Source organism: Periplaneta americana, chromosome 14 (genome assembly GCF_040183065.1).
Source record: "Periplaneta americana isolate PAMFEO1 chromosome 14, P.americana_PAMFEO1_priV1, whole genome shotgun sequence".
Classification (NCBI taxonomy): domain Eukaryota; kingdom Metazoa; phylum Arthropoda; class Insecta; order Blattodea; family Blattidae; genus Periplaneta; species Periplaneta americana.
This window is the reverse complement of record NC_091130.1, coordinates 26,754,933-26,774,144: the sequence shown is the minus strand read 5'-3', so window position 1 is coordinate 26,774,144 and position 19,212 is coordinate 26,754,933. Positions and strand designations below refer to the sequence as shown.

The 19,212-nt window shown below is 35.0% G+C and overlaps 1 protein-coding gene across 1 annotated transcript in view; it reads left to right on the top strand.

Moving 5' to 3' along the window:
• The window catches only part of bma (SCY1-like protein bma), a 1,113,807-nt gene extending 1,095,014 nt beyond the window's left edge, over nucleotides 1-18,793 (top strand). The window contains exons 15-16 of the mRNA XM_069846551.1: nucleotides 6,134-6,151; nucleotides 18,199-18,793. Of these exons, the coding sequence (XP_069702652.1) occupies nucleotides 6,134-6,151; nucleotides 18,199-18,498 (318 nt within the window). The 3' untranslated portion in view covers nucleotides 18,499-18,793. The remainder of the gene's footprint in view (nucleotides 1-6,133; nucleotides 6,152-18,198) is intronic.
• Nucleotides 18,794-19,212: the final 419 nt, after the last annotated feature.

The following is a 19,212-nucleotide window of genomic DNA, read 5'->3' as shown; positions in this document are numbered from 1 at the left end:
TTTAAAGATAGATTCAAACAGTTTTTTGCAATGTATTTGCAAAAGCATGTTCTACAAACTGTGTGTAACAGAATTTTGATATTAGTTTTTACGTTTTTAAAATAAACAATTAAAATTTAATAACAATTTTCTGATTTCATTTCTTGCAAACAAACGGACGTATTTTTTAAATGAAATCAATTAACAAAATTCTGTTACAGAGAAACGTTTCCTAATAGTCTGAAGAATATATGTTCTAAATTTCATGAATGTATCTTTAACAGTTCAGAAATTATATCCATTTTTGTCTGGCAATGTAGCAAAAAAAAAATGAAGTTACTGGAAACCGATAATAGCGGGCGTGTGATTTAAAAATCCATAGCGCAGGAAGTTTAAAAATGACGTCTCAACATCCGATAAGGGCACAAATACCCACAAAATGTTATGCAATGCATTCCACACATATCAAAGGGTGTTTTAAAGAAAAAAAATTTTGAAAATTTAATTTACTGGAAACAAAAATAAAAGTGGGCGAGTGATTTAAAAATCCATAACGCAGGAAGTTTAAAAATGGCGACGACTCAACATCCGATAAGGGCACAAATACCCACAAAATGTTATGCTATGCATTCCACACGTATTACAGAGTATTTAAAAAATGTCTTTTTTCAATTCACTCATTTTTCAACAGTAATCTCACTAGACGTTTTGATTTATCTAGAGAAAATCAAAACTCGAGTGGGATTTAATTGACTTTTATACGATTAGAAGAAAGTATATAAAGATCAGAAGTAACGAAGTACTCCAATACAATAAAATATGAATTGACTTACGAAAATACAACTGTCTTCAAATGTATTATTGTACCATCTCAACATTACAAATATTACGCTAGATGCATGCTAGATGGCAGTAGTGAGCAATGCCTTCTTACGATAGCAATGTTACTAGTCAAGAAGGCTTTGTTGATTCAGTTTCATTTTTATTAAGACAGTTGCATTCCACTTCAATTATCCGAATCCCAGTAATCAACGTCACTTGACAGATGATTTTCAATAAATCTTAATATTAAACAATCTCTGATACGTGACTATCCATAATATCATATAGCAGAAGCTATAACATAACCTAACTAATATACACAAGTGTTAGAAAAGTTTTAATTAACGACGACGACATAAAAAATAAACATGAATAATTTTAAAAGGAATAATTATTGAATATATAATTTTCAAATTTGGTTCAATTGATGTTATATTGGACGTGTGCGTAATAGAAGTGGAACTCGTTGATTTAGGCCTACATGGTGTATTCGACTTATTCAGAATTTCCGAATGAATAATTTTAAAAGGAACAATTATTGAATATACAATTTTCAAATTTGAATGTGGTTGGTGGTTCAATTGATGTTATATTGGACTTGTGCGTAATAGAAGTGGAACTCGTTGATTTAGGCCTACATGGTGTATTCAACTTATTCAGGATTTCCGAATGGTGCTCTTCATTTATTTGTAAATCGGATTTCAGAAGATGCATAGGTATGATCAGTGATTTTTATTAATTCTTGTTCTTGAATGCCAATGCGAGTCATATTTGAAACTGCTGTGCATCGACTGGAGTGGTTTGTAATTATATATATATATATATATATATATTTTTTTTTTTTTTTTTTTTTTTTTTTGACGTCCAGACCAGCGCAGTTTCAAATGTTGGCAAACAAAGAAACAAATGCTAGGGACGTGATAAAATTAAACAAATGCTAGGGACGCGATAAAATTAAACAAATGCTAGGGACGCGATAAAATTAAACAAATGCTAGGGACGCGATAAAATTAAACAAATGCTAGGGACGCGATAAAATTGTGCGATAAGCAGCCATGATTGGTTGAAATACGTCCTTTCGTACCGTTTTATTGGTCAAAAGTAGTATGACGTAGTAAGAGTGTAATAGTCGCCAAAAAAATACCATCCTCTCCCCTTAATAACTACGTAAACCACATGCTGATGTTTTTATTTTTGTACATCGTAGAATGTGATTTACGTGGGATATGGCCTTGTATGGGCAGAAACATGGGTATTAAGACAAAGTGGAGAGAAACGACTGGAAGTATTTGAAATGTGGATATGGAGAAGAATGGAACGTGTGAAATGGACAGACAGAATTAGAAATGAAGCTATGCTAGAAATAGTGGGGTCCTGGGTTCGATCTCCGGTGCCGAAGCGAATTTTTCTCCGTTATTAATCAATAAATAAGTTTTTTGTTTAAAGTGACAGACAAAAAATTTATCACACCCCATACGTAGGCCTAATAAAAAAAAGTTTGAAATATGAAGCCGCGAAACTAAATAAGGATGACAGTTCCTGTAAAAATGCCTTTAAAAATAATTAAATTAATCCAATAAATTAGCTGCCTCTGAAAATGTCAAGCTTTTCAGAACTCCACACTAGTTCAACCTTGTAATCTTCTCCATGCACCTGATATAACATTTGCATCTCGTTTCAAAAGTTTAACACATGACAGAATATCGCATATGCACATACATATGTTAATTTTTATGGGTGTTTTTATCTTTAGTGAAGTAGACAATTTGTTATTATTATTTCGATTGATATTTTATTGTACTTTAAACTCACTGTCTTTTTAGTTTTGGAACATATTTTTCTCATATAGATTCAGCCAGGGGGCAGACTCCGCGATATCTTCTGGAGGAATATGATTTCTCACAGTATCATCCCACTGCATTACGGATAAGTCAGATAAAATATCATGTTCGGCACGAACATGATGAAAGAACATTGTGGCTATTCCTGGTCCTCACTATATCTGTACATGACAATACCATTAAAATCCTGAAATTTATTTATGTGGCATTTTCTTTAGATTGTAAGTCACCTCTTGAAAAGAACAGATACTTTAAAAAATGAATAAATTTAGTGTCTTTTTTTTTTAATGTTACTGAAGTCAAATTTCTTCTTATTATTATTTTCAGATGTTATACAGTGGAACCTCATTATAGTGTTCCCCATATAGTGATCCTTTTATATAGCATTTGGTTATATGAACCCAGTATTAGGTAGTTCATGTGTACTTAACCTACTTACAAGAAATCTCTGCTCTTTCTTTGAGGTACACCATAATAAGGTCCAACTGTGATCACTCATTATTGGCAGTCAAGTACCAAGATCTCTAATAAATGCCACCAATAAAATGATGACGTCATAGTATGTGGAAAATAAATGAAGATCACTTATTGAACTAATCGGAATTATTTATGAATTCACTAGACATTTCATTTAGTTTCAACAAAAAAATTGTTTTCACAGTAACTTTATACAAACTCGAGGAAATGTATTTATAGAAAAATAAATCTATATGAGATGAATTCTAATACATGGAAAAGTCCGTACCTATATAACCGTTTGATATAATTTTGTAACCATTTTCAATCTATATTGAAAATATTGTTAACTTTTATTTCTACTTTTACCCACTACCAGACAATAATGTGACTTTTATTCTTAATAATTCACCCTACAATAATGGATATTTCACTCAACACAGCAACACAATAGTCGTTATTGCACTCCACACGACGACAATGACATACACGTGTATTATTGAGAAGAACAACAATGTACTCATAATTTCAACTAATGTTCACAAAGCACTATGTGCAGAACAAAACTGTCAGTTCTCAGTTCGTTCGCCTTAGCTAGTTCTTCTAGCTCACTCACTCAAGTTCACTGCACGTCGAACCCCGGTCTTCTGGCTACGGTGCACGACACGTCGAACCCCGGTCTCGAAGGCTGGCTTCCTTGCTCGCTCGAAGACTTACGTGTAGACTGACAAATCACAAAATGTATTTACAGCTATGTACTTGTAGGAGTTTCATTTTCAAAACAAAATTAATGGTTCGCTGAACTTGTAAACATTTATATGGTTAAGTACTCTTTGTTCCTTGTGGCAGCTCACGAATAGTGAGAAGATTTCTAAATTTCAATAGAGAAAAGAGAAGGAGATTGAGTGTATGTATATTTAAGAAATGGTAATAAAGTAGTAGAGGTAGTGACATCTAGTAACTACTTAATATATTAACTTCTTGAGTAATAGTTCAATGGAAAAGTACCCATATACATGTGTGCCCGGGTACTAGGATAATACTGAAAGAGAGAAAGACAGTATGTCAGCTTTCCCAATAGCGGGACTGCCTCATTGGACAAAGCATAACAAACACACAGATTGAAAACAAAAACAGACCACAAAAGAGAAATGTGGAGAACGAACAGAAAAGGGAAATTAAGTACAGATAATAGCATACATATAACAGGCCTAAACATAGTAAACAAATAGATTAGACGTTCAAACAAAAGTTCTTCCTTCTTAGGAAACAAAGTACAGGTGGTATTTTAAAATGGCAAGTGATCCTCTGATAGCAGTAAGGGAAACATCACGAATGAAGTCGTTGTTCAGCTGGAACTTCTTGCAGAAACTGACAAAGAGGCGAGGTATTGCGCCCCTAGCGCCAACCATTAGCCCAACTACTCCAATGGAGTTGAGGTGATATTTCTTCAAATAGAATGGAACTATGGGCTCATAAATTCTGCATTTTTCTGCGTGGACTTCAGCGGGCTGTTGTGCCTCGAACCTGACTATCGGGTCGATAATGTAGGCGGATGTAGAGCATGGTGGAACTGTGAGATAAAGTTCAAACTGTGAGGTAAAGTCTAGTGGCCAGTTTGTCCAATAATGTTTAATTTTGCTTAACGAATGTTAAATTAACAGTCTGTTTATTTTTAACGCTTTGTTAATGTATTTTCCATTTGTTCAACATAGTTTTGTTTAAGACAACCAACACTTAACTATAACGTCTGTTAGCACTATTTTAACTACTCAACAGCAGTTGGTAATGATTCTACACATGTAAGACAATTTTTGATTGGCTAAAATTAATATTTAAATTCTTTATCATAGAGTGATTCATGAAACTTGCATAAAATGACAACCTGTTATAGTAGGCCACGCTCCATAAACAAACAGTTGACAAAAGAAAGTTGTAGGTGACGTGCTGAATGATAATTACAAAGTAAGGTTATATTTCCTCATTGCTATTATGGATACGAAATACGATAGAAATAAAATAACACTGATGTATTTAAACAGTCCTATGTATTTTTTAAATGTTATATTACCAGTCATATGCTAAACATTCCGTACAGAGAGACACAAAATATTAATTTCGCAACTTCTGTTCGAACAGCTGTGGAGACATCGGCCATATTTAACTAACTGTTAAACGAGTTAACTGCCCGAAATCCTACATTTAAAATTAACAAACTGTTTAGAGCTTAACAGTCGTTAAATTTTCTAACAATACTTGGAAAAACCTGCCATTAATCTCACTGGTGGAATAAAGTAATGTTGAATAAAAGCCTACTTTACAACACGCAAAAGTATTTAGTAAAGGCATGTTTTTCGTTATGGTCATGGATAAACAAATTTTTAAGGATCAATTTTTTTTCAGTGACAGTACACAGTATGTCATTTTTCACTAACGGTATGTTTTCTGGCCATAGAAATCAGTGACGGTATTCATTAGAAGTCCAGAATAGACATTAGATTTATAAAATTTAGGAAGTTAGTCGCTTTTATTTTGGATAAACGTTTCAGTTATTGTTTCGTAAAATAATTATGGATTTAATTTTCTTAAGTATTAGTTCAATAAATGACCTCCATTCATTTTCCGTAATCCCTAAAGCAAAATTTTGGCCGTGTAAAATATTATAACTATGCTTCACGTTGCATGCTTCTTTTTTGCATATAGGGAAATTGTTGTGTCCTCGTCTGGCGACTTGTTCGTGTCCAGCGTCTTTATCCTTTTGTGTCTTCTTCAAGCTGAGGCTTCGCACACTAGAGGAGGAGAGGCAATCTTCGACAGACCCTTGAGAATTGTGTCTTTGTAACTGTAGTAGTATGTTGTCCATTTACATATAGAGGATTGATGCCGGGACTGGTGGCCACCGAGACGTATTTGTCTTCGTGTGCATTCGTCCGTTGTCGAGTATGTCGAGAAAAGTGAACACTTGTGACGTGTATCGTATGCGTGTGTTTGTGGCTTTGTGAACTGATTGTCGCTATCTGTTCTCTTCTATCCAGCTTGCACGGAGCATGATCGTGAGTACCGAATGGTGTTGACACATAACTGTGTTGTTGGATGTTGTAGATAGTTATTGAGGTTAGGTAAAAGTTTAGAGATCAAACTCTCAGCAGTAGCTGTAGAATTTAAAACCTCTGTGGCTAGACTTAAATAGGAACAATCGTAGTATTGATCAGGAGCTCGCTGAGTCCTTCTTGCACGTAGCCATTTATACGTACAACGTAAAGGTTAATTTTTTGATCCTGCAGAATCATCTGTTATGGTTACCATTGGTTATTAATATAATCTTTTCCCTGTAAGAAAAATCCTAATGTGAACAGTAGCACGTGACGGAAGTGAGGCTTCATTGGCCGCTGTTTGGCGCCATAGATTCTCAGTACGTGTTCCCGCCCACTGTTGTACATTCTGTTTCATGCTAAACATTCCAGTTACTCGTCAAGTAGGCCTAAAGGTAAGCGTTCACTACATTGTATCGCACTCATCGGAAGAACCGCACGGATCGGAAAAAAAAAACTGTCTTTGCTGTAATTGTTATGTAACCGCGTTCACTACATCGTATCGGACGCATCGCCTCTCGGCAAATCCGTCCACGTTTCTCGGATGGGCAACTTTTCCTATGCGTGCGATCATGGCCTTCTTTAATAAATCAATTTTAATTGGTCAACTGTTACTATTATGTTGTGCCATGTTCAGTGTCGCGCCAAAATGGCAGACGGAAAACTTATTTCGCGTGTAGAAAATTGCGAAGAATTATATAATTTGAGGCGTTCCCATTACAGTAATCAAGTCGTTTCTTGCAAATATATTATGTAACCAATATTTCTTTCGTTTCTTCCTCTTCAATTAAGACGCATGAAGCAATTACAAATTCTTATTCGCTAACAGACGTAGGCTAATTAATAGACCTAACAATGTCAATATCGTACGACGTCATGTTTTAAACAGCTGATAGGGGAATACGATGAGGCGATGAGGTGAAGCCGTTACAGTGAACGCACTGCACTTAAAATATCCGTTGCGTGCGATTCGTACGAGGAGTGCGATACGATGTAGTGAACGCTTACCTTAACCTCACTACTATGCATTCGTTTGCTTAGGAAACATTTATTTTATAATTACTGTAATTTAATTATTTTTAAGTCTTATGTCTTCACAAAGGACAGTTGAGGATGCAGAAGCCATACTTCAGTACCACGTGCTTACGTGAACAACTACGAGCTCAAGTGACGCCAGCTTGTTACAAGAACAGACTACCTCGGTATTACTGTTGGTATTCATCCGCGTTCATAGTACATAACAAAATATAAAAGTAGCTTTTCTTTTACATAGCGTTTTACATATGAGTGAAGTTATATGTTTCATCGTATTTAACAACTAGAATTCAATTTTTAATTTTCAAATAATACAAGATTGTGGTTTCCAAATACGAACTGTATTTTCCTGCGTCATGTGAGTGTTTCGACTGGGAGCCAGTCACGGGTATGACAGCAACGTGCTTATGTTTACATTAGGATTTTTCTTACAGCGAAAACAGTATGGAGTCAATGTATATTATATCGAACATGAAGGCAACTAGGAAAAGTATCAAAGGAGAAAGATTCGATCCGGTGCTGTGAATTGAGCCTCAATAGTTAGAGCACCCAGTGCATAGAACTGGGGGTCCCGAGTTCGGTCCTTGGCTTCGGAGCTAATTTTTTCTTCATTATTAACCTATGGTAACCATAACAGATAATTCTGTAGGACCAAAAAAGTAATCTTTACGTAGATTATTCGCCCATCAGTGCATAATATACTGTGGAGTCCCGACCACCAAGTCACTCAAATGAGTGCGTTCCTTTATGTGATGACTGATGATTTAATAATATATAGTGTGTGTAAATATATATGTCGAACATGGAGTAAGGCCACTAGGGAAAGTACCAAAGGAGAAAGATTCGATCTGGTGCTGTGGATTGAGCCTTGGCGTAGCTCAGTGGTTAGAGCACCCAGTGCATAGAACTGGAGGTCCCAGGTTCGATCCCCGGCGCCAGAGCGAATTTTTCTCCATTAATAACCATTTATACATAGCCCACTACATAGGCCTACCAGCAATGCAGAGAAAAAGTGACGTGAGAGAGCCAGCTGTCAGGAATTATAAAAAAAAAAAATCACGTCATCTAGTGTTGCACAATCGAACACTAGAATTAGTTGGTAAGTCGTTAAGCATTGACTTCAATCCTAAAATAACATAACTTAGCATAACCTAGCCTTACGTAATCTAACCTAAACTAATCTTAACCTAACCTAGGAAAAATAATGGGTACAAGAAGATAATTTCCTTCTGATATAGCCAGTGCTAAACTACCCTGTACCAAATAGAAGCCAAGAGAAAGATCTGAAATTGATTGCTTTTTTTCGATAATAGACGACATGCGTTATTTGTGTCTGACACTGAAGATTAGTGAAAGGAATGGCTTAATAGTTCCCAGCCAATACTGGGAATTATTTAGTGTGAGTATATTTTCTTCCTTATGTAATATTGCTGACGAATGTGTATTGGCATTTCAGATATCTTTGCTACTGTACCGGTGCATAGTCTTTCATATAAGTATAACGGACTGGATATGTTGATGTTTAAATAAAGGCCCAGGAATTAATTACTGATGTACGAAATAACAAACAAACAAGGAATGTTAAACAGATGGACGAAATATATAGAAGAGTTATATGAGACAAGGAATCGTCCAGATGACATAGCCAGGGGCGGCACGTGCCTATGTGCTACAGCACAGTGATAATTTTTGCTCAAATAATGTATTTGTAATACCATAGTATCTGATCTGTCATTTAACAATTTCCCGTGGTTATATTCATGACGCATTATGGAGTATTTAGTCTTCGCTTTTTGGTGCTTCAGGGGGTTCGTTGTGCTACTCTGAACTTCGTATGAGAATGTAGACAGTTATGCGCATGTCAGAAGGTGAAATCACTGCTCTGATTGGCTATTTTTACGCCGGAAAGTGCTGTAGTCAGCTTCAGCACAACACAGCTTGGAGATTGCAAAAGTAAAGCGTAACGAAAGAATGGTTGTTTGTGGAAGAACTCGGAACTATTTACAATATTCAAATATCAGACTGCTGCTGCCATCTACCTTTAGGGCTATGAGGTTCCTCCTGAATCAGCCAGCAAGCGACGGAAAATGGAATCCCAGAAAATAGAAGCCAAGGAAGTGTGTGACTGTATAATTCAGGAAACTACTCACCGTTTCCAGTCTTTAAGCTACCTAGACGCAACAAAATTATTAAACAGCAACATTTTTTAGAATTTTTCGTATAATTTTCGTGAACGCGAACTTGAAGTTGCTGTCAACAGCTATTATACTGAACAAAAGAGTGTTAAAGACACAACTTGGAGATCTATACGGAAAACCCGACTTCCAAAATATAGATGTCTGTTCAATTGTTACAATACATAGTCTCCAACAATTTACAGGATCCATTCCGTGAAGTAACGAAGTTGTTAAATATTTTGGTTACAACACCAATGGCCACTGCTGAGCCAGAAAGATGTTTTTCTTGCTTGAAACGCATAAAAATGTTTTAAGGAACACTATGTCCCAGGATCGTCTCACTGCTCTTGCAATACTGTCAATAGAAAAGAGTATGATGTCCAAGATGGAGGGGTTTAACACCAGGGTAAATGACAAGTTCTGCAGTAGGAAGGAACGTCGTATGGACTCCATATTTCGTCACTAGCCGAGTCTCAAATTAAGATAAATACATATAAGTGTATACAGTAGGCAGATATAGAGATTGTAGCACACTCATTGTTTTGACCACCAGCCGCTACTGGACATAGCTATAGAAGACGAAGCTGTATCAAAAGACAAAAAAGGATTTTTTATTTTAAGCGAAGAAGTTGAACTAACTCAGAAAATGAAGAATGAGAAAGGAATCCCCACTCAATTGGTGAAATGCATGGGTGAAGACAAGAAGCAAATTCTATCATATGCAACGAAATATATGAGAAAGGAGAATGACCTGAAGATTTGCGGAGACAGTGTTGATTCCAATACTGAAGAAAAATAACGCCAAAAAATGTAAGTTCAGAACTATCAGTCTAATATCGCATTCGGCGAAGATTCCCTTGCGAATACTGAATCGACGTTTATATTCTAAGGTGGAAGAACAATTAGAAGAAGAGCTGTTTGGCTTCAGGAAGGGAAAAGGTACGAGAGATGCAATTGGACTGCCACGGACAATCGGCGAAAGATAACTAGAGATGAATAAAGAAGTGTATGAGTATTTGTGGACCTAGAGCGTTCAATTGTTTATATACTTCATTCATTTGTTTTCCCATCTTTTGTTTTCTATCGTCATCTGGCAACGTGGATTGTCGTTATTGTAGATTAGAGATTTGATTAGAGCTGAAGAGAATAAAGCTACAAAAACTTATTGAGCATTTCATGTAATAATTGTGTTTGTGTATTAAATTATTTTAAAATGGTGCATATCCTTCAAGAGAGAACAAAAATCATCTTTACTGATTAAATTTAGGAAATTACACAAAAAAAGCTGTGTTTTCATTCTACAATCAACTGATAATAACAAAAATCCAGGTTGTCAGGCAACGATAGAAAACGGAAGATGCGAAAACAAATGAATGAGGTGTATAAACAAGTGAATGCTCTTTCATATTTACGTATAAAAATATATGGGCGCCATTTGAAATTTCAAAGTGGGGTTGACTGGGGGGGGGGGGTGAAATCTAAAATGCAATTAAGCCTGGTTTCAGACTTCCCCCTCAATATATAAATTGACGTGTTTTTTTGTTTAAATTGAATTCAATTTAAATAATTAGTTATTTAGACTGGGAAATTTTGAAATGAAAGCCCTGTATAATACATAATTATGTATATCGGTGTATAAAGAATGCCAAGCAGACTTGTATCGATAACATCATTCGATTATCTAACAAAATTAATATTATTATCGGTTACAAACTTAAGTTAAGTTGTTGGATTGTACCTCGAAACGTGTTGAACATAAACTTTCATTGTTACGAGTTTCTGAATTAATTAAATTTGCAACACTTACTACCAAGCTGACAATATTTAAAACAGATGTTTCATTATGTTCTTTCTATAATAAATAAAAAACTAAGGATTTTCGGACGTATGTTTATATGAACTTTTTTTCTTGCTTTGGTGTGAGGAACATGCCCCAAGATTTGTCAAAGTATTTCTGAAACACTCTGTATAAGTGTTAAAAGTGTATATAGAACAATGAAGACATAATTTATTACAGTTCAATCAAGTAACTGAAGCAAACGCGTCTTCATCTTCCTCCAATTCTAAAACCTTCACGATAAATATGTTAAAAATGTGCATAGTAAGAAAGAAAAATAAATAAATGCCGAAATATGGTAAAGCAAATAAAAAAAATAGAGAATTACAATATTCTTCTTTTTTGACAATTGTTGCTAAGAATAATTAAGTACAAAAACATTTTTTTCCGTAAACTGGGGTTACTTTGAACACAGAGGAAACTTTGAACATTTTTTCAGGAAATCATATTTAGGTTTCCAGATGCTACACTTGTTTGATGGAGGTAAATTTGGTATGAGAATGATTTTTATGATAATTTACCTCTATCTATAACAAATGCAGCATGTAGAAACCTAAATATGATTTTCTGAAAAAAAAAATGTTCAAAGTTTCCTCTGTGTTCAAACTAACCCCAGTTTACGGTTCTCTTCATGTCATTAAATGAAACTTCATAATGTTTGTGGAGCTGTTGGTATAAATTTATCATGCTGCCTACAGTATTTACAAACGACCTTATCCTTATCTCGTATAATGATTGTTTCATTATGCATAAGAAGGGACATTCTAAATTGACTCTAAACTGATCTATTAAATATGCAGTAGATAATAGTGCATAATGGTAAACATGCTGAGATGTTAACAAAGTATTGGTAATAAAAACTTGATTTTTGTATTATGGAATGACGATTGCTTTGTAGTATTAAGCTAGTTTCTGTATTTCAGAATCTGTGTATTAATTGATGTTGTACTCTGTAGTGTAGAATTAGAGTAGCTAATTGTCGTGCACCGTAGAGTAGTTTCTGCATGAACCCTGTAATAACCACTCTTCTCAACAGGATCTTTAAAGTGCTTCACCTCAACTCAGTAGTCACGAGTTGCCAACTGTGTATGGAAATATACTACACGATTTAATGACATTATATCAACTCTGTGAGTTATATAATGTTGATGTCATTGTTTTCTCGATAATATGTATGAGGACCCAGAAATAAGCGTATAAGGCAGCATATTTTATTTTATATGAATCAAATTTATTCCCTCTTCCTATGCTAGAAGGGAAAGTAGCGCAACTAGACCTAGACTCCTTAAACCAATCAAAGAGTGGAAAAATTAATTATTTTCCTCTCTATTACGTGAATCATAACAAAATATTTATAAGTTATATACAATTTATTTGTCCGTTTCTAAACTTACCTATTTCTTGCAAATGATAATGCAACTTATTTACTTATGGCTTTTAAGGAACCCGAAGGTTCATTGCCGCCCGCAATTAACACTCTATATGCATTTCTGGATTCGCCCATACGTGCTACATGCCCTGCCCATCTCAAACGTATCGATGTAATGTTCCTAATTATATCAGATGAAGAATACAATGCGTCCAGTTCTGTGTTGTGTAACTTTTTCCATTCTCCTGTAACTTCATCCCTCTTAGCTCCAAATATTTTCCTAAGAACCTTATTCTAAAACACTCTTAATCTCTGGTTCTCTCTCAAAGTGAGAGTCCAAGTTTCACAACCATACAGAACAACCGGTAAAGCCACCGGCGTAGCTCTGTCGGCTAAGGTGCTTGTCTGCCGATCTGGAGTTGCGTTCGGGCTCGGGTTCGATTCCCCAACCGTAAGGTAAATGTCAGGTAATCTATGGCGAATCCTCTGCCTCATCTTGCATCTTGCTATCACCAATCCCATTGACGCTAAATAACTCGTAGTTGATACAGCGTCGTTAAATAACCAATTTAAAAGAACCGGTAATAGGCCTATACCTGTTTTATAAATTCTAACTTTCAGATTTTTTGACAGCAGACTAGATGACTAAAGCTTCTCAACCGAATAATAACTGGCATTTCCCATATTTATTCTGCGTTTAATTTCCTCCGAGTGTCATTTATATTTGTTACTGTTGCTCCAAGATATTTGAATTTTTCCATCTCTTCGAAGGATAAATCTCCAATTTTTATAGTTTCAGTTCGTACAATATTCTGGTCACGAGACATAATCTTATACTTTGTCTTTTCGGGGTTTGCTTCCAAACCTGTAGCTTTACTTGCTTCAAGTAAAATTTTCGTGTTTTCCCTAATCATTTCTGGATTTTCTCCTAACATATTCATGTCATCCTCATAGACAAGAAGCTGATGTAACCCGTTCAATCCCAAACCCTGTCTGTTATCCTGAACTTTCCTAATGGCATATTCTAGAGCGAAGTTAAAAAGTAAAGGTGATAGTGCATCTCCTTGTTTTAGTTCACAGTGAATTTGAAAAGCATCAGATAGAAACTGGCCTATACAGACTCTGCTGTAAGTTTCACTAAGACACATTTTAATTAATCGAACTAGTTTCTTGAGAATACCAAATCCAATAAGGATATTATGTGAAACTTCTCTCTTAACCGAGTCATAGGCCTTTTTGAAATCTATGAATAACTGATGTACTGTACTGTTGTTATATTTATGTACAACTGATATAGGCCTATTGCTCACCATAATTGTTAAATTGATAATCCCAAACAGGCGAAAATGTTAATTAACATTCATTAATGTAGTTGCATTATCATTTGCAAGAAATAGGTAAGTTTAGAAACGGACAAATAAATTGTATAGGTAATTAATTACACAACTTACCTGATGTTTTCAATATGAATTGTAAAATAACAAAATAAGTTTTGAACAAAACCATCAATGTGCTCGAACACATTAGGAAGTCACCACTGCCTCTAATGAAATGTACTCGAAATCTGAGCTCTAGTTTCCAGCATGGAAAGCGAGTTCTACCCATTTGTCTAATGGTACCGGTACACAGATATATTATTAAAGAAATACCAGTGCCGGTAACTAGTTTTTAAGGAACATTTTTATTGCATAAGACTATAACTAACGAAAACTTAAGCCTACTACAATTCATGTGCAAAATTTAGTAAATTATGGAGGATACGTAATTAATTTTGATTAACATAATAATGAGTCATATTATTTTTATTTTGAAATTCAAATAATTTTATATGTATTTTCTCCTTCTTGAAATTTCTCATTTTTATTTTCGGTGTTCTGTCACTTCAGGGGATAATATTATTACATAAAAAACAGAATATTATAAAAAAAAGCGAAGATTATTTTCAAAGCTCTTGTGGCTCTTTTCTATAGCACGTACTTTAGTTATTTTTAATATTTATTAATGTCACATAAAAATGTAGGCCTATTAGTTACTTAGCAATTAAACTCACAATATACTGTAGTTCTATTTCTACAGTTGGCAACTCTAATTAAATCATATTGCAGTTACATTATACAACCTACTAACTGCAATAAAACATTTAAAATTATAGATGAAAAAAATTTAATTGGTGATGGAATCTTAAATATGTTTTCCTCTAAAGAGAATAAACAAACTTTTTTATCTGAGTAATCAGTTGCGAATTATTATAATTTAAATTCTTCTAGTATGAACAGTTACTTGAATAAAATTTTAATGAAAGTCAACTAAATACAATAAGAATCTTTTAAATTTGTGTGGTAATATTCTGTGCTTATGATACATAAAAACATTTCAACATCAAAAGTATTGGTAGATTAAACGAATAGTGACATATTACGAATTTTTATATAATTTCTCTGTAAGCAATATTAATTAACCTTTATTGTTATTATGTCATTTATTTACTTATGTGAATTTTACTTTGACCAATTATGTTTTGTTGTAATTCTAAAGGTACAGCTGAAGATGTTTAATGTGGAGAACATTACTTTGCATTGTTTTAACCTGAAAGAATCTTGTTTATTTGTTACAGTGTTACCTTAAAAATTTGTGATTATTTTTAAGTTAACTTCTTACCATGGTTTCTCTCACTATTATATAATTCCTTTCTTACTCTGTAATCATTATATTTTATTTTAACAGTATATTGCTTTTTTAGGTTACAGTAGGCCTATAGCTTTACACAATGTCACTATTGAATATCTCGGTAATTTATAGTTATTCATTTTAATTACAGTAAATCTGATTAATTAAATAATTGTAAATATACGTCTAATATTTTTGTTTATTTCAGTTTAATAATGAAATATAAATAACTATAAATATTGTGGTTACTTGAAATTGCATAAAATAGCGTAAATGAGGAAAATATGTGCCTTTTTGGTCATTTTGCCTCTTTAGTTGCTCCATAAAAAATGGCATAATGGCCATACACAGAATCATTCAAATAGCCAGCTGCTTGCCAAGCTTTTTCCAGTCAGTGGATTTACTTTCTTTTTAAAAAAATTAATCAGCAATCAAAATAAATGTGAAAAAGGTAAGAGCCTGAAATATTACAATATTAAAAAAAATGTAACGCAGATACCAACAATGTCCATGTTCCAAGTTAACGTGTTATTCTACATTGGTCTCACATTTTATTTCCAAAGCATCATCAGCTTTCATAACCACCAATTGTTAATGAGGTATCCATTTTTGTAGGAGTGGCTCAGGACAGCACGTTTGCACATCTCCTTTTTATGTTAGGTTAGGTTCTTTTCAAACTGAAATGACGAGTGAAACGTACAGTTAAAATTACTCTAACCTAACCTAACCTATCCTAACCTAACTTAACATAAAAAGGTTAGGTTAGGTTAGAGTAATTTTAACTGCCCTACGCTTCACTCGTCATTTCAGTTTGAAAAGAACCTAACCTAACATAAAAAGGAGATGTGCAAACGTGCTGTCCTGATCCACTCCTATTTTTGTTTAGTAGTCTATACAAGTCAACAATCAAGCAAGCATTTTCGTCTACTAGCTACTACGGACTTGACTGCTATTCACTACGTAGCTTTGGATCGTAACTTCTGATGTCACATCGGCTATTTAGTCAACAGTCTAGTTCACTTCAGATAAAAATGTAGCTTTGAGACACGGCCTTAAATAGAACATAATTAGGCCGTGTCTCAAAGCTACATTTTCAGCTGAAGTGAACTAGATTGTTGACTAAATAGCCGGATGTGACGTCAGAAGTCATGATCCAAAGCTTCATAGTCCATAGCAATCAAGTCCGTAGTAGCTAGTCAACGAAAATGCTTGCTTGATTGATAACTTGTTCACTAAACAAACATGGATACCTCATCAGCAAATGGGGTTATGAAATCTGAAAATGCTTTGGAAGTGAAATAATGTAAATATAATGTAGAATAACACGTTAACTTTGAACACTGATATTGTTAGTACTTTCTGTAGAATGTTTTAAACATTACTGTAATATATTAAGCCCTTATCTTTTCCACATAACTCATAATGGAACTGCATTAGGACACTGCCTTCTTAATTCAGTGCTGCACCGAAATGTCATGGTTTTTAGAAAAATAATCTATGAAGAAGGCCATGTTTCAAACATACATTTCCAAAGCCCCCTAGTGTATAGTTTACAAGTCACCTAGTTGCTAGTCACTAGTGTGTAGTATGGACTTGAGCTTTGAGACACAGCCTTAGTTATACAATGTAGACCTATTTATAACCTAAAAATTTTTCCAACAAATAAAATACTCTACACAAAACTCGTGAATCATTATCACTTATTATTATAACACCAATTGATGGTTTACTCTAAGAGAAAACAAAAATTCCACTATGTAGAAGCAAATTATATCTGATGATGCCGTAAAGGCGGAAACGTATACCGGTATACATTATTTAATATTTAACATGTATTAACAAATGTTAGGCCTAATATTAAATTGATAACCGTAAACTGGGATTACTTTGAACACAGAGGAAACTGTGACCATTCTTTCAGAAAATCACATTTAGGTTTCTACATGCTGCACTCGTTATAGATGGAGGTAAATTTGGTATGAGAATGATTTTATGATAATTTACCTCCATCTATAACAAATGCAGCATGTAGAAACCTATACTTGTTTTTTTTAAAGATGGGACATGACAGGAGAGCTGCGATCTGAAAAACAACTGAATGTCACGTAGCATGGTAGGCCTGTTGCTATGGTAACAACGGTTGAGTTGCCAAACTTACAGTTCCCACGTGTTGAGTGCTTAATAGCTCTCTTGGCGACATTTTATTGTGCACACAGTGTTAGCTTTGGTACGTTTCGTCTTTGATTCGCTGTCGATTTTTGTATTGTTTTCTTACCTTTGCGTCAATTGTCAATTAATGTTTTAACGTCAGCCATCTTAACGTCAATTGATACCTTCCATCAGCTGGCAGCGTGGTAGTCCATATTGGCAACATAGCACTGTAGTTCCAAGTTCGGCCGCTTAACTGTCATGTCCCATCTTTCAAAAAAACAAGTATAAATATGATTTTCTGAAGAAATGGTCAAAGTTTCCTCTGTGTTCAAAGTAACCCCAGTTTACAGAAGTTTTTAACATTATAATTGTAGCCTATCTATAAAATAAGGCCAATTGTGATTAATTCTATATTTCGGATGAAAATATAACTCTCACAAGATCATACCACAGTCTACTATATACAGTCACGAAGCTTGAGTTTTGAGGGTACTAGAAACAATAGACTGTGACGGCACTATTTTGCATTGCCTGTAATGAAGCGATATTAGCGATCCTAGTGGTGAGCAACTATCTAATGTTTGCATATTTACTATGTATTGAGCTTCGCGACTGTATATAGTAGACTGTGATCATACTCTCCATTCTGCTGACTGGATTTCAGCTGGGCTATTAATAGTAATAATATTAAAATGATAAATAGCGGGGAGGCAGGATGATCAAGATGTCGGCCAGGCCAGCAGACTTACAGTGTGCTTTGTGTGCGTGGCAGGGTGGCAGCATGCCGAACACAAGCAGCAGCGTGCCCTTCCTGCTCAGCTCCAGCATGAGCAGCATTCGCTCTCGTCGGCCCTCCGCCTGCTTGTCGAGCTCGCAGGGGTCTGGCCTCCTGCAACAGCTCGGCTCCGGCATGGTAAGACAACTCACACTGGGCTCCTCCTATCAGCACCCGGCCAACGGAAGGGCATTCCCTAGTAGCAATGTAAGGAAATGTCCTTCCTCTCGACAGAACTCTACTACTGCTGCTGCTGCTGCTTTATCGTGCTTTGTCCATATCTACTTGTTGCATTGACGCGTGGGGAGTGTCTCCTCGTTACATCCTCCCTCGTTGTCCCTTCTCTCCACTCATAGGTGTAAGTGCATTACTTCTGGACTATAACCCAGGAAATCATTCTTCGATACGGAAGCAATATTTCCTGTGCTCAGTGCCTTACACGTGTTTGATTGTTTTCTTAACGTTTTTGTACTTTTGTGAACTGATTAAGAAACATCATCTTCACAGATTTAGCATTCAATGATTTAATTGTCAACCCCCACTCGCTTGTCACTGGAATGTGGTTTGCTGATTACGCATATTTGACAGTCAGTTCTCAATTTTCTATGGAGCAATTAAGCATGTTGCAGATTTTCTAACCCTACTTATTGAAAAGTCTTCAAGTAAAGATTCTAAATAATTTCCAGTTTGCAATGATAATAAAGCAGTGAGCATTATTTACTAGATCTTTAAAATAATACCGTAAACTGGGGTAAAGAGGATCACATGTGGTAAAGTGGATCATACGTGTATTGCTTAGATAAGTCAGCGCCACATGGATCACACATGCAAAGAATACCTTTCTTCTATAAATGCCACTAAAAATAGTTTTCTTTGCATATTTGATCCATGTGGCGCTGACTTATCTAAGCAATACACATATGATCCACTTTACCACATGTGATCCTCTTTACCCCAGTTTACGGTACAGAAACAGACAGGAATTAGAGCATATAAGCTCAATGCTGACTT